This window comes from Panulirus ornatus, chromosome 17 (assembly GCF_036320965.1).
Source record: "Panulirus ornatus isolate Po-2019 chromosome 17, ASM3632096v1, whole genome shotgun sequence".
Lineage (NCBI taxonomy): Eukaryota > Metazoa > Arthropoda > Malacostraca > Decapoda > Palinuridae > Panulirus > Panulirus ornatus.
In genome coordinates, this window is record NC_092240.1 from 25,634,633 (window position 1) to 25,657,427 (window position 22,795).

At 42.3% G+C, this 22,795-nt stretch overlaps 1 protein-coding gene across 1 annotated transcript in view; it reads right to left on the reverse strand.

Annotated features, from left to right (window-relative positions):
- tctn (tectonic) overlaps positions 1-22,795 on the reverse strand; it is a 107,315-nt gene that overhangs the window by 21,323 nt on the left and 63,197 nt on the right. Inside the window, exon 6 of the mRNA XM_071672167.1 lies at positions 17,589-18,216. Within this exon, the coding sequence (XP_071528268.1) occupies positions 17,589-18,216 (628 nt within the window). The remainder of the gene's footprint in view (positions 1-17,588; positions 18,217-22,795) is intronic.

The window sequence follows — 22,795 nt, forward strand, 5'->3', positions numbered from 1 at the left end:
TACATGTTAATTGATAGGCATGCGAGAGAGAGACTTTTGGATGTTAATGTGCTGAGAGGTGCAACTGGAGGGATGTCTGATCGTTATCTTGTGGAGGCGAAGGTGAAGATTAGTAGAGGTTTTCAGAAAAGAAGAATGTTGGGAGAAGAGAGTGGTGAGAGTAAGTGAGCTTGGGAAGGCGACTTGTGTGAGAAAGTACCAGAAGAGACTGAGTACAGAATGGAAAAAGGAGAAAACAAAGGAAGTAAGGAGAGTGGGGGAGGAATAGGATGTATTTAGGGAAGCAGTGATGGCTTGCACAAAAGATGCTTGTGGCATGAGAAGCATGGGAGATGGGCAGATTAGAAAGGGTAGTGAGTGGTGGGTTGCAGGAGTAAGATTATTAGTGTAAGAGAAGAGAGAGGCATTTGGACGATTTTTGCAGGGAAATAATGCAAAAGACTGGGAGATGTATAAAAGAAAGAGGCAGGAGGTCAAGAGAAGGGTGCAAGAGGTGAAAAAGAGGGCAAATGAGAGTTGTGGTGAGAGAATGTCATTAAATTTTAGGGAGAATAAAAAGATGTTTGGAAGGAGGTAAATAAAGTGCGTAAAACAAGGGAACAAATGGAAACATCAGTGAAGGGGACTAAGGGGGAGGTGAAAACAATTTGTGGTGATGTGAGAAGGAGATGGGAGTGAGAATTTTGAAGGTTTGTTGATAGAGTGGCAGATATAGGGTGGTTTGGTCGAGGTGGTGTGCAAAGTGAGAGGGTTAGGGAAAATGATTTGGTAAACAGAGAAGAGGTAGTGAAAGCTTTGCGGAAGATGGAAACCGGCAAGGCAGCAGGTTTGGATGGTATTGCAGTGGAATTTATTAAAAAAGGGGGTGACTGTATTGTTGACTGGTTGGTAAGGTTATTTAATGTATATATGACTCATGGTGAGGTGCCTGAGGATTGGCGGAATGCTTGCATAGTACCATGGTACAAAGGCAAAGGGGATAAAATTAAGTGCTCAAATTACAGAGGTATAAGTTTGGTGAGTATTCCTGGGAAATTATACGAGAGGGTTTTGATTGAGAGGGTGAAGGCATGTACAGAGCATCAGACTGGGGAAGAGCAGTGTGGTTTCAGAAGTGGTAGAGGATGCATGGATCAGGTGTTTACTTTGAAGAAAGTATGTGAGAAATACTTAGAAAAGGAAATGGGTTTGTATGTAGCATTTATGGATCTGGAGAAGGCATATGATAGAGATGCTCTGTGGAAGGTATTAAGAATATATGGTGTGGGAGGCAAGATGTTAGAAACAGTGAAAAGTCTTTATCAAGGAAGTAAGGCATGTGTACGTGTAGGAAGAGAGGAATGTGACTGGTTCTCGGTGAATATTGGTTTGCAGCAGGGGTGCATGATGTCTCCATGGTTGTTTAATTTCTTTATGGATGGAGGTGTTAGGGAGGTGAATGCAAGAGTTTTGGAAAGAAGGGCAAGTATGCAGTCTGTTGGGGATGAGAGAGCTTGGGAAGTGAGTCAGTTGTTTTTCGCTGATGATACAGCGCTAGTGGCTGATTCAGGTGAGAAACTGCAGAAGCTGGTGACTGAGTTTGGTAAAGTGTGTGAAAGAAGGAAGCTGAGAGTAAATGTGAATAAAAGCAAGGTTATTAGGTACAGTAGGGTTAAGGGACAAGGCATTTGGGAGGTAAATTTGAATGTAGAAAAACTGGAGGAAGTGAAGTGTTTTAGATATCTGGGAGTGGATTTGGCAGCGGATGGAACAATGGAAGCGGAAGTGAATCATAGGGTGGGGGAGGGGGCGAATGTTTTGGGAGCATTGAAAAATGTGTGGAAGTCAAGACCGTTATCTTGGAAACCAAAAATGGTTATGTTTGAAGGAATAGTGGTTCCAACAATGTTAAATGGTTGCAAGGCATGGGCTATAGATAGAGTTGTGCAGAGGAGGGTGGATGTGTTGGAAATGAGATGTTTGACGACAATATGTGGTGTGAGGTGGTCTGATCGAGTAAGTAATGAAAGGGTGAGAGAGATGTGAGGTAATAAGAAGAGTGTGGTTGAGAGAGCAGAAGAGGGTGTTTTGAAATGGTTTGGTCACATGGAGAGAATGAGTGAGGAAAGATTGACAAAGAGGATATATATGTCAGAGGTGGATGGAACTAGGAGAAGTGGGAGACCAAATTGGAGGTGGAAAGATGGAGTGCAAAAGATTTTGAGTGATCGGGGCCTGAACATGCAAAAGGGTGAAATGCGTGCAAGGAATAGAGTGAATTGGAACGATGTGGTATACCGGGGTCAACGTGCTGTCAATGGATTGAACCAGGGCATGTGAAGCATCTGGGGTAAAGCATGGAAAGTTTTGTGGGGACTGGATGTGGAAAGGGAGCTGTGGTTGCGGTGCATTATACATGACAGCTAGAGACTGAGTGTGAACGAATGTGGCCTTTGTTTTTTGCTAGCGCTACCTCACGCACATGTAGGTGGAGGGGGTTGTCATTTCATGTGTGGCAGGGTGGCAACGAGAATAAATAAGGGCAGACAGTATGAATTATGTACATGTGTATATATGTATATGCCTGTGTGTGTATATATATGTATACGTTGAGATGTATAGGTATGTATATGTGCATGTGTGGACGTGTATGTATATACATGTGTATGTGGGTGGATTGGGCCACTCTTTCATCTGTTTCCTTGTGCTACCTCGCTAACGCGAGAGACAGCGACAAAGTATAATAAATAAATAAAAAATAAACACTGAATTTTGGAAATTTAGACATTCAACATTCAACAAAAATATCATTGTTTTCTTTGTAATATGAGCCACATATTTCTCTTTACAAAACTGTATGTGGCTGCTGAGCCATAAGCTGCCAACCCCTGTGCTAACGTACCTTTGATAAACTAGTTGGGAAATGAGATCTTAGGCCTGGGTCTGCATTTGCGTCCTTTACTGATGAAACAGCAAGAAGACTAGAGTTTTGTATATCACAGGCCATCAATCCATAGTTTAGCTTGGGTATAAGATAGAGAATTCCAGCTCTGCATATCATGGAAGGCGACTAAGAGGGGTGGGAGCGGTATGCTCGAACCCTCAACCCTAACCCCAACTTTTCTTATATTTCAGTTTCTAAAAGATGGAACAGAAGAAAGACTTGAGTGAGGATTGTTTATCCTCCTCAGAGGTTCAGGCTGGGGTATATGCATGTGTGTGAAAGTAACTAAGATAAGATGATACAAATGTGGTACGCTTGAGGAGAAAACCCTAGATGTTCTGGTTCTGAGTGAAAAAAAAAAATAGAATTAACGATTATGGGGAAGATCTGTTTGGGAATGTGTTACTTGCAAAGTAGGGTATGGTGTGATGACAAAAGCAAAGCAATACTTCTGAAGCAGTGGTTGTAGGAATGAGCGAGTGTAATGAAGTGAGCTCCTGACACATGTGGGTAAAAATTTAAGAAGGTTGCAAGAGATGGGTGATTATTAGTGCATATGCACCCGGCTATGAAAAGAGAGATGATCAGAGGCAAGCAAGTGCTTTGGGATCTGCTAAGTGAGTGTGTCAGCAATTTTGATGTAGGTTATTAGTTATTAGTAATAGCTGATTTAAATGCATTGGGTAATGTGGCAGCTGTGGACATACTTGTGGGGCATGTGGTATATTTGGTAAGGTTAATAAAATTGATGAACAGCTTGTGGAGTTGTGCAATGAAAAAGGGCTGGTGATTGGGAGAGACAGGTAGTATGTTTGAGGAAAGGAACCTGGGTGTTTTGGCCCTGAGTGAAACAAAGCTCAAGGGTAAAGGGGAAGAGTGGTTTGGGAATGTATTGGGAGTAAAGGCAAGGGGGTTGGTGAGAGGACAAGAGCAAAAGAAGGAGAAGCACTACTCCTGAAGCAGAAGTTGTGGGTGTATGTGACAGAGTGTAAGAAAGTAAACTCTACAATGATATGGGCAAACTGAAAGTGGATGGAGAGAGATGGGTGATTATTCGTGCATATGCACCTGGGCATGAGAAGAAAGATCATGAGAGGCAAGTGTTTTGGGAGCAGCTGAATGAGTGTGTTAGTGGTTTTGATGCACAAGACTGGGTTATAGTGATGGGTGATTTGAATGCAAAGGTGAGTAATGTGGCAGTTGAGGGTATAATTGGTGTACATGGGGTGTTCAGTGTTGTAAATGGAAATGGTGAAGAGCTTGTAGATGTGTGTGCTGAAAAAGGAGTGGTAATTGGGAATACCTAGTTTAAAAAGAGATATACATAAGCATACTTATGTAAGTAGGAGAGATGGCCAGAGAGTGTTATTGGATTACATGTTGATTGATAGGCACTTGAAAGAGAGACTTATGGATGTTGATGTGCTGAGAAGGGCAACTGGAGGGATATCTGATCATTATCTTGTGGAGTTTACGTAAAGGTGAAGATTTATAGTTTTCAGAAAAGAAGAGAGTATGTTGGGGTGAAAAGAGAGGTGAGAGTAAGTGAGCTTGGAAAGGAGACTTGTGTGAGGAAGTACCAGGAGAGATTGAGTGCCAAATGGAAAAAGGTGAGAGCAAATGACATAAGGGGTGCTGGAGAGGAATGGGATGTATTTAGGGAAGCAGTGATGGCTTGCGCAAAAGATATTTGTGGCATGAAAAAGGTGGGAGGTGGGCAGATTAGAAAGGGTAGAGTAGTGGGATGAAGAAGTAAGATTGTTTGTGAAAGATTGTTGGAGAAGAGAGAGGCATCTGAACGATTTTTGCAGGGAAGTAGTGCAAACGACTGGGAGATGTATAAAAGAAAGAGGCAGGAGATCAAGAGAAAGGAGCTATAGGTGAAAAAGAGGTCAAATGAGAGTTGGGGTAAGAGAGTATCATTAAACTGTAGGGAGAATAAAACGATGTTTTGGAAGGAGGTAAATAAAGTGCGTAAGACAAGAGAACAAATGGGAACCTTAGTGAAGGGGGCTAATGGGGAGGTAATAACAAGTAGTGGTGAAGTGAGGAGATGGAGTGAGCGTCTTGAAGGTTTGTTGAATGTGTTTGATGATAAAGTGGCAGATATAGGGTGTTTTGGTCGAGATGGTGTGCAAAGTGACAGGGGTCAAGGAGAATGGTTTGGTAAACAGAGAAGAGGTAGTGAAAGCTTTGCGGATGATGAAAGGCGGCAAGGCAGTGGGTTTGGATGATACTGCAGTGGAATTTATTAAAAAAGGGAGGTTGTTGACTGGTTGGTAAGGATAGTCAATGTATGTATGGTTGATGGTGAAGTGCCTGAGGATTGGCAGAATGCATGCATATTGCCACTGTATAAAGGCAAAGGGGAAAAAGATGAGTGTTCAAATTACAGAGGTACAAGTTTGTTGAGTATTCCTGGGAAATTATATGGGAGGGTATTGATTGAAAGGGTATAGGGGATAGGGGAGAAAGAATACTGCCCACGTTTTCCCTGTGTCGTAGAAGGCGACTAAAAGGGGAGGGAGCAGGTGGCTGGAAATCCTCCCCTCCCGTTTTACTTTTTCCAAAGAAGGAACAGAGAAGGGGGCCAAGTGAGGATATTCCCTCTAAGGATCAGTCCTCTATTCTTAATACTACCTCGCTAACACGGGAAATGGCAAATATGTATGTATGGAACGTTGAAATGTATAGGTACATATATGTGTGTGTGTGTGTGTGTGTGTGTGTGGGTGTTTATGTATATACAAGTGTATCATCTGTTTCCTTACACTACCTCGCTAACGCGGGAGACAGTGACTAAGTATAATAATAATAATAATAATAATAATAATAATAATAATAATAAGTCTGTTGGGGATGAGAGAGCTTGGGAAGTGAGTCAGTTGTTGTTCGCTGATGATACAGCGCTGGTGGCTGATTCATGTGAGAAACTGCAGAAGCTGGTGACTGAGTTTGGAAAAGTGTGTGGAAGAAGAAAGTTAAGAGTAAATGTGAATAAGAGCAAGGTTATTAGGTACAGTAGGGTTGAGGGTCAAGTCAATTGGGAGGTGAGTTTGAATGGAGAGAAACTGGAGGAAGTGAAGTGTTTTAGATATCTGGGAGTGGATCTGGCAGCGGATGGAACCATGGAAGCGGAAGTGGATCATAGGGTGGGGGAGGGGGCGAAAATCCTGGGGGCCTTGAAAAATGTGTGGAAGTCGAGAACATTATCTCGGAAAGCAAAAATGGGTATGTTTGAAGGAATAGTGGTTCCAACAATGTTGTATGGTTGCGAGGCGTGGGCTATGGATAGAGTTGTGCGCAGGAGGATGGATGTGCTGGAAATGAGATGTTTGAGGACAATGTGTGGTGTGAGGTGGTTTGATCGAGTGAGTAACGTAAGGGTAAGAGAGATGTGTGGAAATAAAAAGAGCGTGGTTGAGAGAGCAGAAGAGGGTGTTTTGAAGTGGTTTGGGCACATGGAGAGGATGAGTGAGGAAAGATTGACCAAGAGGATATATGTGTCGGAGGTGGAGGGAACAAGGAGAAGAGGGAGACCAAATTGGAGGTGGAAAGATGGAGTGAAAAAGATTTTGTGTGATCGGGGCCTGAACATGCAGGAGGGTGAAAGGAGGGCAAGGAATAGAGTGAAATGGAGCGATGTGGTATACCGGGGTTGACGTGCTGTCAGTGGATTGAAGCAAGGCATGTGAAGCGTCTGGGGTAAACCATGGAAAGCTGTGTAGGTATGTATATTTGCGTGTGTGGACGTATGTATATACATGTGTATGGGGGGGGTTGGGCCATTTCTTTCGTCTGTTTCCTTGCGCTACCTCGCAAACGCGGGAGACAGCGACAAAGTATAATAAAAAAATAATATAATAATAATAATAATAATAATAATAATAATAATAAGTGATTGGTTCTCAGTGAATGTAGGTTTGCGGCAGGGGTGTGTGATGTCTCCATGGTTGTTTAATTTGTTTATGGATGGGGTTGTTTGGGAGGTAAATGCAAGAGTTTTGGAAAGAGGGGCAAGTATGAAGTCTGTTGGGGATGAGAGAGCTTGGGAAGTGAGTCAGTTGTTGTTCACTGATGATACAGCGCTGGTGGCTGATTCATGTGAGAAACTGCAGAAGCTGGTGACTGAGTTTGGTAAAGTGTGTGGAAGAAGAAAGTTAAGAGTAAATGTGAATAAGAGCAAGGTTATTAGGTACAGCAGGGTTGAGGGTCAAGTCAATTGGGAGGTGAGTTTGAATGGAGAAAAACTGGAGGAAGTGAAGTGTTTTAGATATCTGGGAGTGGATCTGGCAGCGGATGGAACCATGGAAGCGGAAGTGGATCATAGGGTGGGGGAGGGGGCGAAAATTCTGGGGGCCTTGAAGAATGTGTGGAAGTCGAGAACATTATCTCGGAAAGCAAAAATGGGTATGTTTGAAGGAATAGTGGTTCCAACAATGTTGTATGGTTGCGAGGCGTGGGCTATGGATAGAGTTGTGCGCAGGAGGATGGATGTGCTGGAAATGAGATGTTTGAGGACAATGTGTGGTGTGAGGTGGTTTGATTGAGTGAGTAACGTAAGGGTAAGAGAGATGTGTGGAAATAAAAAGAGCGTGGTTGAGAGAGCAGAAGAGGGTGTTTTGAAGTGGTTTGGGCACATGGAGAGGATGAGTGAGGAAAGATTGACCAAGAGGATATATGTGTCGGAGGTGGAGGGAACAAGGAGAAGAGGGAGACCAAATTGGAGGTGGAAAGATGGAGTGAAAAAGATTTTGTGTGATCGGGGCCTGAACATGCAGGAGGGTGAAAGGAGGGCAAGGAATAGAGTGAATTGGAGCGATGTGGTATACCGGGGTTGACGTGCTGTCAGTGGATTGAAGCAAGGCATGTGAAGCGTCTGGGGTAAACCATGGAAAGCTGTGTAGGTATGTATATTTGCGTGTGTGGACGTATGTATATACATGTGTATGGGGGGGTTGGGCCATTTCTTTCGTCTGTTTCCTTGCGCTACCTCGCAAACGTGGGAGACAGCGACAAAGTATAATAAAAAAATAATATAATAATAATAATAATAATAATAATAATAATAATAAGTGATTGGTTCTCAGTGAATGTAGGTTTGCGGCAGGGGTGTGTGATGTCTCCATGGTTGTTTAATTTGTTTATGGATGGGGTTGTTAGGGAGGTAAATGCAAGAGTTTTGGAAAGAGGGGCAAGTATGAAGTCTGTTGGGGATGAGAGAGCTTGGGAAGTGAGTCAGTTGTTGTTCGCTGATGATACAGCGCTGGTGGCTGATTCATGTGAGAAACTGCAGAAGCTGGTGACTGAGTTTGGTAAAGTGTGTGGAAGAAGAAAGTTAAGAGTAAATGTGAATAAGAGCAAGGTTATTAGGTACAGTAGGGTTGAGGGTCAAGTCAATTGGGAGGTGAGTTTGAATGGAGAAAAACTGGAGGAAGTGAAGTGTTTTAGATATCTGGGAGTGGATCTGGCAGCGGATGGAACCATGGAAGCGGAAGTGGATCATAGGGTGGGGGAGGGGGCGAAAATTCTGGGGGCCTTGAAGAATGTGTGGAAGTCGAGAACATTATCTCGGAAAGCAAAAATGGGTATGTTTGAAGGAATAGTGGTTCCAACAATGTTGTATGGTTGCGAGGCGTGGGCTATGGATAGAGTTGTGCGCAGGAGGATGGATGTGCTGGAAATGAGATGTTTGAGGACAATGTGTGGTGTGAGGTGGTTTGATCGAGTGAGTAACGTAAGGGTAAGAGAGATGTGTGGAAATAAAAAGAGCGTGGTTGAGAGAGCAGAAGAGGGTGTTTTGAAGTGGTTTGGGCACATGGAGAGAATGAGTGAGGAAAGATTGACCAAGAGGATATATGTGTCAGAGGTGGAGGGAACGAGGAGAAGAGGGAGACCAAATTGGAGGTGGAAAGATGGAGTGAAAAAGATTTTGTGTGATCGGGGCCTGAACATGCAGGAGGGTGAAAGGAGGGCAAGGAATAGAGTGAATTGGAGCGATGTGGTATACCGGGGTTGACGTGCTGTCAGTGGATTGAATCAAGGCATGTGAAGCGTCTGGGGTAAACCTATGGAAAGCTGTGTGGGTATGTATATTTGCGTGTGTGGACGTATGTATATACATGTGTAATGGGGGGGTTGGGCCATTTCTTTCGTCTGTTTCCTTGCGCTACCTCGCAAACGCGGGAGACAGCGACAAAGTATAATAAAATAAAAATAAAATATAAAAAATAAATAATAATAATAATGGGAGTGGATCTGGCAGCGGATGGAACCATGGAAGCGGAAGTGGATCATAGGGTGGGGGAGGGGGCAAAAATCCTGGGAGCCTTGAAGAATGTGTGGAAGTCAAGAACATTATCTCGGAAAGCAAAAATGGCTATGTTTGAAGGAATAGTGGTTCCAACAATGTTGTATGGTTGCGAGGCATGGGCTATGGATAGAGTTGTGCGCAGGAGGATGGATGTGCTGGAAATGAGATGTTTGAGGACAATGTGTGGTGTGAGGTGGTTTGATCGAGTAAGTAACGTAAGGGTAAGAGAGATGTGTGGAAATAAAAAGAGCGTGGTTGAGAGAGCAGAAGAGGGTGTTTTGAAATGGTTCGGGCACATGGAGAGAATGAGTGAGGAAAGACTGACCAAGAGGATGATGTGTCGGAGGTGGAGGGAACGAGGAGAAGTAGGAGACCAAATTGGAGGTGGAAAGATGGAGTGAAAAAGATTTTGTGTGATCGGGGCCTGAACATGCAGGAGGGTGAAAGGAGGGCAAGGAATAGAGTGAATTGGATCGATGTGGTATACCGGGGTTGACGTGCTGTCAGTGGATTGAATCAGAGCATGTGAAGCGTCTGGGGTAAACCATGGAAAGCTGTGTAGGTATGTATATTTGCGTGTGTGGACATATGTATATACATGTGTATGGGGGTGGGTTGGGCCATTTCTTTCATCTGTTTCCTTGCACTACCTCGCAAACACGGGAGACAGAAAAAAAAAAAAAAAAATAATAATAATAATAATAATAACAATAATAAAAGGACAAACAAAAGGATTACATACTAATTGACATTTATGAAAAAGAGAACCTTTTGGATGTGAATGTGCTGAAAAGTGCAGCTGGTGGAATGTCTGATCATCACTTGGAGGAGGTAAGAATGAAGATTAGTAAAGGCTTTCATAAAAGAGGAAACAATATGGATGAGGAGACTGTGGTGAAAATTAGTGTACATGGAAAAAGAGACGTGTGAAAAAATGCCTGGTGAGATCGAGTGTAGAATGGCAAAAGGTGAGAGTAAACAAAGCTAGAGTAGTGGGTTAATAATGGAGATTTAAGAATGCAGTGCTAAAATGTGCAACAGATGTATGTGGCATGTGGGTAGGTTTGAAATGGTAGTGAGTGGTGGCATGATGCATTCAAGTTGCTAATAAGCTGTACTTATAGGAAAGGAGTAACAAATGATTAGGAAATCTATAACAGGAAGCAGCTGAAGGTCAAGAAGATTGCACAGGGGTTGAAAAAGAAGGCAAATCAGGGTTAAGGTGAGTGAGTATCAGTGAACTTCAAGAATAAAAAGTGTTTTAGAACAAAGTTAATAGTGTGAGAAAAATAATAATAAAAAGAAAACTGGAACACTGATGAAAGGGGCAAATAGGGAAGTGGTAACTAGTAGGGATGAGATGGAGTGAATATTTTGAAGGATTGTTGGATGTTTGATGATAGGATGGCAGATGTATGTGTTTGGTCAGGAGGTATGTGAAATAAGATAGCCATGGAAAGTAGTTAGTGAAGAGAAAAGGAGATTGTGAAAAACACTGCATGAGATGAAATGAAGCAAGGCAGCTGGAGTGGATAATACTGCAGTTGAACTGATTACAAAAGGGGGCAAATGTGCTGGTTAATGATTAGTTCCAATTTTCAATTTGTGGACCACAGCAGGGTACCTGATTGGCAGAATGCACATATAGTGCCACTGTATAAAGACAATGGGAAAGGGTGTGTTTAAACTAAAAGGTATGGATGTTTTGAGTGTACCTTGTAAGTTGTATGGGATAGTGGTGATTGAGAGGGTGAAGGCATATAGATGGTATCAGACTGGAGGAGAACAATGTGGTTTCAGGAGTGTTAGATGATGTGTGGAGTGTTAGATGATGTGTGGATCTGGGTTTGCTTTTAAGAATGTTTGTCAGGAATCCTTAGAGAAATGGAGGGATTTCAATGTGACATTTATAAATCTGGAGCACACAATAGAGGTAATAGAGATGCCTTGTGGAAGGTCTTATGAATATATGGTGTGGGAGGAAAGCTATTAGAAGCAGTAAGAAGCTTTTATAAAGAGTGTAAGGTGAAAGTACAAGTGGAAGGAGGGGAGGAGAGTGAATAGTTCCAGGTAAAGGTTGGTCAGTAGCTGGAGTGTGATGTCACCATGACTGTCTAGTTTGTTAATGGATGGGTTGGTAAGGGAGGTAAATGCCAGTTTTGTATGGGGTGAGGGCCACCTGCCAAGTGAATCAGCTGTTTGCTAATGCCATAGCACTGTTGGCAGGTTTGAATGAGAAACTGCAAAAGTCAATGACAGAGTTCTGAAGTGTAAATGAAAGGAGAGTCAGAGTAAATGTGAATAAAAGTAAAGTTATTAGGATTTACAGGACAAATGGTCAAGTTATTTGGGTTGTGAGTTTGAATGGAGGAAATTTGGGGAAGCAAAGCACTCTCGACAACTGGGAGTAGACACGGCAGCTGATGGAAAAAAGATAGTGGAACTGATCCATCGGGTGGGTGAGGGAGCGAAGGTTCTGGGAACTTTGAGGAATAAGTTCAAAGAGGTGTTGTTATTTCCCTGGGGATAGGGGTGAAAGAATACTTCCCACGCATTCCTCACGTGTCGTAGAAGGCGACTAGAGGGGACGGGAGCGGGGGGGCCAGAAATCCTCCCCTCCTTGTATTTTAACTTTCTAAAAATGGGAAACAGAAGGAGTCACACGGGGAGTGCTCATCCTCCTCGTAGACTCGGATTGGGGTGTCTAAATGTGTGTGGATGTAACCAAGATGTGAAAAAAGGAAAGACAGGTAGTATGTTTGAGGAAAGGAACCTGGATGTTTTGGCTCTGAGTGAAACGAAGCTCAAGGGTAAAGGGGAAGAGTGGTTTGGGAATGTCTTGGGAGTAAAGTCAGGGGTTAGTGAGAGGACAAGAGCAAGGGAAGGAGTAGCAGTACTCCTGAAACAGGAGTTGTGGGAGTATGTGATAGAATGTAAGAAAGTAAATTCTCGATTAATATGGGTAAACTGAAAGTTAATGGAGAGAGATGGGTGATTATTTGTGCATATGCACCTGGGCATGAGAAGAAAGATCATGAGAGGCAAGTGTTTTGGGAGCAGCTGAATGAGTGTGTTAGTGGTTTTGATGCACAAGACCGAGTTATAGTGATGGGTGATTTGAATGCAAAGGTGAGTAATGTGGCAGTTGAGGGAATAATTGGTATACATGGGGTGTTCAGTGTTGTAAATGGAAATGGTGAAGAGCTTGTAGATTTATGTGCTGAAAAAGGACTGGTGATTGGGAATACCTGGTTTAAAAAGCGAGATATACATAAGTATACGTATGTAAGTAGGAGAGATGGCCAGAGAGCGTTATTGGATTACGTGTTAATTGACAGGCGCGCAAAAGAGAGACTTGTGGATGTTAATGTGCTGAGAGGTGCAACTGGAGGGATGTCTGATCATTATCTTGTGGAGGATAAGGTGAAGATTTGTATGAGTTTTCAGAAAAGAAGAGTGAATGTTGGGGTGAAGAGGGTGGTGAGAGTAAGTGAGCTTGGGAAGGAGACTTGTGTGAGGAAGTACCAGGAGAGACTGAGTACAGAATGGAAAAAGGTGAGAACAATGGAAGTAAGGGGAAAGGGGTGGAATGGGATGTATTTAGGGAATCAGTGATGGAGTGCGCAAAAGATGCTTGTGGCATGAGAAGCGTGGGAGGTGGGTTGACTAGAAAGGGTAGTGAGTGTTGGGTTGAAGAAGTAAGATTATTAGTGAAAGAGAAGAGAGGCATTTGGACGATTTTTGAAGGGAAAAAATGCAATTGAGTGGGAGATGTATAAAAGAAAGAGACAGGAGGTCAAGAGAAAGGTGCAAGAGGTGAAAAAGAGGGCAAATGAGAGTTGGGGTGAGAGAGTATCATTAAATTTTAGGGAGAATAAAAAGATGTTCTGGAAGGAGGTAAATAAAGTGCGTAAGACGAGGGAGCAAATGGGAACTTCAGTGAAGGGCGCTAATGGGGAGGTGATAACAAGTAGTGGTGATGTGAGAAGGAGATGAAGTGAATATTTTGAAGGTTTGTTGAATGTGTTTGATGATAGAGTGGCAGATATAGGATGTTTTGGTCGAGGTGGTGTGCAAAGTGACAGGGTTAGGGAAAATGATTTGGTAAACAGAGAAGAGGTAGTAAAAGCTTTGCAGAAGATGAAAGCTGGCAAGGCAACAGGTTTGGATGGTATTGCAGTGGAATCTATTAAAAAAGGGGGTGACTGTATTGTTGACTGGTTGGTAAGGTTATTTAATGTATGTATGACTCATGGTGAGGTGCCTGAGGATTGGCAGAATGTGTGTACAGTGCCATTGTACAAAGGCAAAGGAGATAAGAGTGAGTGCTCAAATTACAGAGGTATAAGTTTGTTGAGTATTCCTGGTAAATTATATGGGAGGGTATTGATTGAGAGGGTGAAGGCATGTACAGAGCATCAGATTGGGGAAGAGCAGTGTGGTTTCAGAAGTGGTAGAGGATGTGTGGATCAGGTGTTTGCTTTGAAGAATGTATGTGAGAAATACTTAGAAAAACACATGGATTTGTATGTAGAATTTATGGATCTGGAGAAGGCATATGATAGAGTTGATAGAGATGCTCTGTGGAAGGTATTAAGAATATATGGTGTGGGAGGCAAGTTGTTAGAAGCAGTGAAAAGTTTTTATCGAAGATGTAAGGCATGTGTACGTGTAGGAAGAGAGGAAAGTGATTGGTTCTCAGTGAAAGAAGGTTTGCTGCAGGGGTGTGTGATGTCTCCATGGTTGTTTAATTTGTTTATGGATGGGGTTGTTAGGGAGGTAAATGCAAGAGTTTTGGAAAGAGGGGCAAGTATGAAGCCTGTTGTGGATGAGAGAGCTTGGGAAGTGAGTCAGTTGTTGTTCGCTGATGATACAGCGCTAGTGGCTGATTCATATGAGAAACTGCAGAAGCTGGTGACTGAGTTTGGTAAAGTGTGTGAAAGAAGAAAGTTAAGAGTAAATGTGAATAAGAGCAAGGTTATTAGGTACAGTAGGGTTGAGGGTCAAGTCAATTGGGAGGTAAGTTTGAATGGAGAAAAACTGGAGGAAGTGAAGTGTTTTAGATATCTGGGAGTGGCTCCGGCAGCGGATGGGGCCATGGAAGCGGAAGTGAATCATAGGGTGGGGGAGGGGGCGAAAATCCTGGGAGCCTTGAAGAATGTGTGGAAGTCGAGAACATTATCTCGGAGAGCAAAAATGGGTATGTTTGAAGGAATAGTGGTTCCAACAATGTTGTATGGTTGCGAGGCGTGGGCTATGGATAGAGTTGTGCGCAGGAGGGTGGATGTGCTGGAAATGAGATGTTTGAGGACAATGTGTGGTGTGAGGTGGTTTGATCGAGTAAGTAATATAAGGGTAAGAGAGATGTGTGGAAATAAAAAGAGCGTGGTTGAGAGAGCAGAAGAGGGTGTTTTGAAATGGTTTGGGCACATGGAGAGAATGAGTGAGGAAAGATTGACCAAGAGGATATATGTGTCGGACATGGAGGGAACGAGGAGAAGTGGGAGACCAAATTGGAGGTGGAAAGATGGAGTGAAAAAGATTTTGAGTGATCGGGCCTGAACATGCAAGAGGGTGAAAGGCGGGCAAGGAATAGAGTGAATTGGATCGATGTGGTATACCGGGGTTGACGTGCTGTCAGTGGATTGAATCAGGGCATGTGAAGCGTCTGGGGTAAACCATGGAAAGTTGTGTGGGGCCTGGATGTGGAAAGGGAGCTGTGGTTTCGGGCATTATTGCATGACAGCTAGAGACTGAGTGTGAACGAATGGGGCCTTTGTTGTCTTTTCCTAGCGCTACCTCGCACACATGAGGGGGGAGGGGGATGGTATTCCATGTGTGGCGAGGTGGCGATGGGAATGAATAAAGGCAGACAGTGTGAATTGTGTGCATGGGTATATATGTATGTGTCTGTGTGTGTATATATATGTGTACATAGAGATGTAAAGGTATGTATATTTGCGTGTGTGGACGTGTATGTATATACATGTGTATGGGGGTGGGTTGGGCCATTTCTTTCGTCTGTTTCCTTGTGCTACCTCGCAAACGCGGGAGACAGCGACAAAGGAAAATAAATAAATAAAAATAAATAAATAAGGTATTGTTATATGAGGACAAAAATTGTTATGTTTGAAAGTATAATAGTGCCAATGATGTGAGGTAAGGACTAATCAAGAGGATGTATAGTAATGATGAGGATGTATGGAGGAGAGTGAAAGTGTTGGAAATTAAATATCTGAGGATATTAAGTGGTGTGAGGTGGTTTGATTAAGTTATAAGAGGGTAAGAAAGGCATGGTAAAAAGAAGAGGGTTTGCTGAAGTGCTCTGAACATATGGAAAGAATGAGCAAGGACAGGTTGACAAAAGATTATATATGTGTGTTAGAATTGGAGGGACAAGGAGAGAGGGAGATCAAACTGGATAGAGAGAAAAAGATTTAACTGCTTGGGGCTAAACATATACAAGGGTAAATGGTGTACACAGGATAAGGTGCAATGGAACAATGTGGTATACAAGGGGCAATGTGCTGTCAATTAAATAAACCAAGGCATGTAAAGCAGCCACAGGAAACCATGGAAAGGTTTGTGGGGCCTGGTTTTGGATCAGGGGCTGTGGTTTCAGTACAATGCAATGAGAGCTAGCAAATGGATGTGAAAAAATGTGATCTTTCTTCATCTGATCCTGGCACTACCTCACTAACGTGGGAAATGACAGACCAGTATGAAAAAAGAATCACAAGTACTACCCTGGGAAGACATCTTCCAGCTCAAATCCATGGTGTATCACTGGCCTGCTTAATGGGACTTGGAACCTTAAGCCCTGGGGTCTGTCTTCACCTCCCTTACAGGTAACAAAAAGGGTCATGAAAATAACAAAGATTTACGATCTTGATGTAAAACCAATGCAAGGCACCAGCAGCCACTAGGGTTCTGTATTCAGAGACATTAACAACTTCGATGAGATTCCATTAATGAACAGTCACATGTGGCAACACAAGGATGCTCTTGGGATTCTCTTGTCTATCGATGGTACAATGATTGTGGCACAAAACCTTAGACTCTACAATCTGTCTTTGCTGCCCCTCCTAGTGACTGCTGAACCATCACACCAGTATTGACAGCTTACAACTAAATTCATGGAAAGGGCTGCCTGGTGGATCATCCCAGTGAAGAATAAACCTCTGAAATGGTTAAACTAGCATTCCAAGCTTTTGGAAAACAGTATAATATCACCTTCAGCCTCATGTATGGCAATAAATCCGAAGTCTATACACAAGAAAACTCAACTGCAAAACATTTAAAAAGCAAGTCTAATGCATCCAGAAACATCACAATGCCTTTTAAAAGGCTAGTTTCAACAGGAAGCAAAATATCCATAATACGAAATTATGGTATATTTTCTGAGACAAACTGTTTCTTTGTCATATATGACACACTATGAGTTCTTATAGCTTATTCAAAGCCAATTATGAAAAAGTATTTGCTACAGCTTAGGTTTTTGGAGAAATAGATTTTTATAGGAAAAGGTTTTCTGAAGATAGCTACAAATACCGAAAGAAGAGGATTTGGTACATGTTGGCTGATTGTCCTAGTGATGATGTACCTCCAGATCATAAGAATGAATTTGATATTGAAGAAAATCAGCATATCTCAGCCACAGATTTAGAGTGAAGATTCAGATGAAGAACCACCACCACAACAACTCCCACAGAAGTGGACAAGACACTTTTTGGAGGAGTGAGGAACCCAATTATCTAGTGTACATCCATGCACATGAAATGAAAATCAGAGAAAAAAGATCAAGCTCACTACATGTTTCACAAAACTTTAGGTGTTTTAGTGATGTAAACTTTTACATCAGGAATGAAAGCAAAGTATGCACAAAGAAGCAAAGAAAGAGACAGACAGTGTAGAAATGAAAGCTTTTCTGGGGAAAGTGTTGCTTGAAGATAATTTTCACATTACAGGAATGAATTTAAATGATCTGTGCATTTGATGCAATTCTGCATAAATTGTCAAATGCTAAAACTAAATGGTTATTCAGTTAATTTTACACTACGAAAAATATCTAGGAACTTAAAATCATTATACAACAATACAAGATTCAATGGATAGTGATCTTTCTAAAGCCATTATGAGGGGAAAAACATGCAATGAAATGAATAGGTCACAGTGCTGACATGCAAAAATTCTGATAACAAAGCACGGGTGCAGATAATGGCCCAACAATGGATGATCACCAATGATTACAGGCATCTATCCAGTATTCCAGAGAATGTTAGATGTTTTTATGATAAAGTCTTCTCATTTGTACATTTTTGAGAAAAAGTTTAAGTGAAGATTCATACTTACCTTCCTCTGAGGTATTACCAATCTTCTTTCCTAGAAGGACAGGCTTACCAGTAACATAGCCAGGGCGACCACTTCTTTTCAAAACATTGTTATTCTCTACTGATGCCCATATATACTGTGCATGGAAATTTTGTGTAAAATGAGTTGTTCCATTATTCATGTCTATGAGGTAAACTTTGGCCTGTACCTGAACAATGCCCTGAGTCCCATTATGTATAAATATATAATGAATACTCGACACTATATTTCTACAAACTTCAAAAATATATGCAGGCTGAGGCAATTCACTTATCTTTGTTTCAGTACAATTATCTTCATTATTTTCAAAGTAACATAAATATATTCTTATGGGCAATAACTCTCCCTCATACAGGGTATTCAAATCTTGGAAATCTAATGCCAAATCGTCTAATGAGTCTGTATTCATTGGCCAGTTCTCATTTTGCTCACTTTTATTCACCAGTTTCCTCATCTTGTGTTCTTTGACAGATTGGTTCACAGACTCAACCAAACTAGGAAGTTCTATCTCAACAGAGTAAGAAGCATCAGTATACGTCTCTTGCATCAATCTTGTAGAGGTAAACGGTAAAGATGATGTAGATTCTGCAGTGTTATTTGTGTTTAAAGCCTGCAAATATTGCACACCATTTTAAAAGTTATATTACATAACACAAAAAAGTAATTACACACTAAGACAAAAAAAACACGGTAACACATGGAACCATGTAAAATATCTTAATCTCAATAGAGGTCAAGTCATTCAAGGGAATAGTGAGAGGACAAGAGCAAGGGAAGGAGTAGCACTACTCCTGAAACAGGAGTGGTGGGAATATGTGATACAGTGTAAGCAAGTAAACTCTAGATTGATATGGGTAACACTGAAAGTTGATGGGGAGAGATGGGAGATTATTGGTGCATATGCACCTAGGAATGAGAAGAAAGATCATGAGAGGCAAGTGTTTTCGGAACAGCTGAGTCAGTGTCTTAGTAGTTTTGATGCACGAGACCGGGTTATAGTGATGGGTGATTTGAATGCAAAGGTAAGTAATGTGACAGTTCAGGGAATAATTGGTGTACATGGGGTGTTCAGTGTTGTAAATGGAAATGGTGAAGAGCTTGTAGATTTGTGCTGAAAAAGGACTGGTGATTGGGAATACCTGGTTTAAAAAGAGAGATATACATAAGTATACGTATGTAAGAATGAAAGATGGACAGAGAGCGTAATTGGATTAAGTGTTAATTGATAAACGCGCGAAAGAGAGACTTTTTGATGTTAATGTGCTGAGAGGTGCAACTGGAGTGATGTCTGATCATTATCTTGTGGAGCGAAGGTGAAGATTTCCAGAGGTTTTCAGAAAAGAAGAGAGAATGTTGCGGTGAAAAGAGTGGTGAGAGTAAGTGAGCTTGGGAAGGAGACTTCTGTGAGGAAGTACCAGGAGAGACGGAGTACAGAATGGAAAAAGGTGAGAATTAAGGACGTAAGGGGAGTGGGGAAGAATGGGATGTATTTAGGGAAGCAGTGATGGCTTGCGCAAAAGATGCTTGTGGCATGAGAAGTGTGGGAGGTGGGCAGATTAGAAAGGGTAGTGAGTGGTGGGATGAGGTAAGATTATTAGTGAAAGAGAAGGGAGAGGCATTTGGAAGACTTTTGCAAAGAAAAAATACAAATCAGTGGGAGATGTATAAAAGAAAGAGGCAGGAGGTCAAGAGAAAGGTGCAAGAGGAGAAAAAAAGGGCAAATGAGAGTTGAGGTGAGAGAGTATCATTAAATTTTAGGGAGAATAAAAAGATGTTTTGGAAGGAGGTAAATAAAGTGGAACAGATGGGAACTTTAGTGAAGGGGGCTAATAGGGAGGTGATAACAAGTAGTGGTGATGTGAGGAGATGGACTGAGTATTTTGAAGGTTTGTTGAATGTGTTTGATGATAAAGTGGCAGATATAGGGTGTCTGGTTTGAGGTGGTGTGCAAAGTGAGAGGGGTAGGGAAAATAATTTGGCAAACAGAGAAGAGGTAATAAAAGCTTTGCGGAAGATGAAAGCCGGTAAGGCAGCGGGTTTGGATGGTATTGCAGTGGAATTTATTAAAAAAGGGGGTGACTGTATTGTTGACTGGTTGGTAAGGTTATCTAATGTATGTATGTCTCATGGTGACGTGCCTGAGGATTGGCGGAATGCTTGCATAGTACCATTGTACAAAGGCAAAGGGGATAAAATTGAGTGCTCAAATTACAGAGGTATAAGTTTGTTGAGTATTCCTGGGAAATTATATGGGAAGGTATTGATTGAGAGGGTAAAGGCATGTACAGAGCATCAGATTGGGGAAGAGCAGTGTGGTTTCAGAAGTGGTAGAGGATGTGTGGATCAGGTGTTTCCTTTGAAGAATGTATGTGAGAAATACTTAGAAAAGCAAATGGATTTGTATGTACAACTTATGGATCTGGAAAAAGCATATGATAGAGTGGATAGAGATGCTTTGTGGAAGGTATGGAAGGTATTAGGAATATATGGTGTGGGAGGCAAGTTGTTAGAAGCAGTGAAAAGTTTTTATCGAGGATGTAAGGCATGTGTACGTGTAGGAAGAGAGGAAAGTGATTGGTTCTCAGTGAATGTAGGTTTGCGGCAGGGGTGTGTGATGTCTCCATGGTTGTTTTATTTGTTTACGGATGGGGTTGTTAGGGAGGTGAATGCAAGAGTTTTGGAAAGAGGGGTAAGTATGCAGTCTGTTGGGGATGAGAGAGCATGGGAAGTGAGTCAGTTCCTGTTCACTGATGATACAGCGCTGGTGGCTGATTTGGGTGAGAAACTGCAGAAGCTGGTGACTGAGTTTGGTAAAGTGTGTGAAAGAAGAAAGCTGAGAGTAAATGTGAATAAGAGTAAGGTTACGAGGTACAGCAGGGTTGAGGGACAAGTAAATTGGGAGGTAAGTTTGAATGGAGAAAAACTGGAGGAAGTGAAGTGTTTTAGGTATCTGGGAGTGGATTTGGCAGCGGATGAAACCATGGAAGCGGAAGTGAGTCACAGGGTGGGGGGGGGGGGTGTGTGTGTGTGTGTGTGTGTGTGTGAAAGTTCTGGGAGCATTGAAAAATGTATGGAAGTCGAGAACATTATCTTGGAAAGCAAAAATGGGTATGTTTGAAAGAATAGTGGTTCCAACAATGTTACATGGTTGCGAGGCATGGGCTATGGATAGAGTTGTGTGGAGGAGGGTGATAAGCTGGAATTGAGATGTTTGAGGACAATATGTGGTGTGAGATGGTTTAATCGAGTAAGTAATAATAGGGTAAGAGAGATGTGTGGTAATAAAGAGTGTGGTAGAGAGAGCAGAAGAGGATGTTTTCAAATGGTTTGGTCACATGGAGAGAATGAGTGAGGAAAGATTGACCAAGAGGATATATGTGTCAGAGGTGGAGGGAATGAGAAGTGTGAGACCAAAGTGGAGGTGGAAACAGGGAGTGAAAAAAGATTTTGACTGATCGGGGCCTGAACATGCAGGAGGGTGAAAGGCATGCAAGGAATAGAGTGAATTGGAACGATGTGGTATACCAGGGTTGACGTGCTGTCAATCGATTGAACCAGGGAATGTGAAGCGTCTGGGGTAAACCATGGAAAGTTCTGTGGGGCCTGGATGTGGAAAGGGAGCTGTGGTTTTCGTGCATTATTACATGACAGCTAGAGACTGAGTGTGAATGAATGGGGCCTTTGTTGTCTTTTCCTAGCGCTACCTCGCGCACATGAGGAGGCAGGGGGTTGTTATTTTCATGTGTGGCGGGTTGGCAATGGGAATGAATAAAGGCAGATAGTATGAATTAAGTACATGTGTATATATGTATATGTCCGTGAGTGTATATATATGTATACGTTGCGATGTATCGGTATGTATATTTGCGTGTGTGGACATGTATGTATATCCATGTGTATGTGGGTGGGTTGGGCCATTTGTCTCATCTCTTTCCTTGCGCTACCTCACTAACACTGGGAGACAGCGATAAAGCAAAATAAATAAATAAATCAAGAATAAATGGTGTGGGAGGCATGTTGTTAAAAGCAGTGACAAGTTTTTATCGAGGATGTAAGGCATGTGTACGTGTAGGAAGAGAGGAAAGTGATTGGTTCTCAGTGAATGTAGGTTTGCGGCAGGGGTGTGTGATGTCTCCATGGTTGTTTAATTTGTTTATGGATGGGGTTGTTAGGGAGGTAAATGCAAGAGTTTTGGAAAGGGGCAAGTATGCAGTCTGTTGTGGATGAGAGAGCTTGGGAAGTGAGTCAGTTGTTGTTCGCTGATGATATAGCGCTGGTGGCTCATTCATGTGAGAAACTGCAGACCCTGGTGACTGAGTTTGGTAAAGTGTGTGAAAGAAGAAAGTTGAGAATAAATGTGAATAAGAGTAAGGTTATTAGGTACAGTAGAGTTGAGGGTCAAGTCAACTGGGAGGTAAGTTTGAATAGAGAAAAACTGGAGGAAGTAAGGTGTTTTAGATATCTGGGAGTGGATTTAGCAGCAGATGGAACCATGGAAGTGGAAGTGAATCATAGGGTGGGGGAGGGGGCGAAAATTCTGGGAGTCTTGAGGAATGTGTGGAAGTCGAGAACATTATCTCGGAAAGCAAAAATGGCTATGTTTGAAGGAACAGTGGTTCCAACAATGTTGTATGGTTACAAGGCGTGGGCTATTGATAGAGTTGTGCGGAGGAGGGTGGATGTGCTGGAAATGAGATGTTTGAGGACAATATGTGGTGTGAGGTGGCTTGATCAAGTAAGTAATAATAGGATAAGAGAGTTGTGTGGTAATAAAAAGAGTGTGACAGAGAGCAGAAGAGGGTGTTTTGAAATGGTTTGGTCACATGGAGAGAATAAGTGAGGAAAGATTGACGAAGAGGATATATGTGTCGGAGGTGGAGGGAACGAGGAAAGTGGGAGAACAAATTGGAGGTGGAAACATGGAGTGAAAAAGATTTTGAGTGATCGGGGACTGAATATGCAGGAGGGTGAAAGGAGTGCAAGGAATAGAGTGAATTGGAACGATGTGGTATACCGGAGTCGACGTGCTGTCAATGGATTGAACCAGGGCATATGAAGCGTCTGGGGTAAACCATGGAAAGTTCTGTGGGGCCTGGATGTGGAAAGGGAGCTGTGGTTTTAGTGCATTATTACATGACATCTAAAGACTGAGTGTGAACGAATGGGGCCTTTGTTGTCTTTTCCTAGCG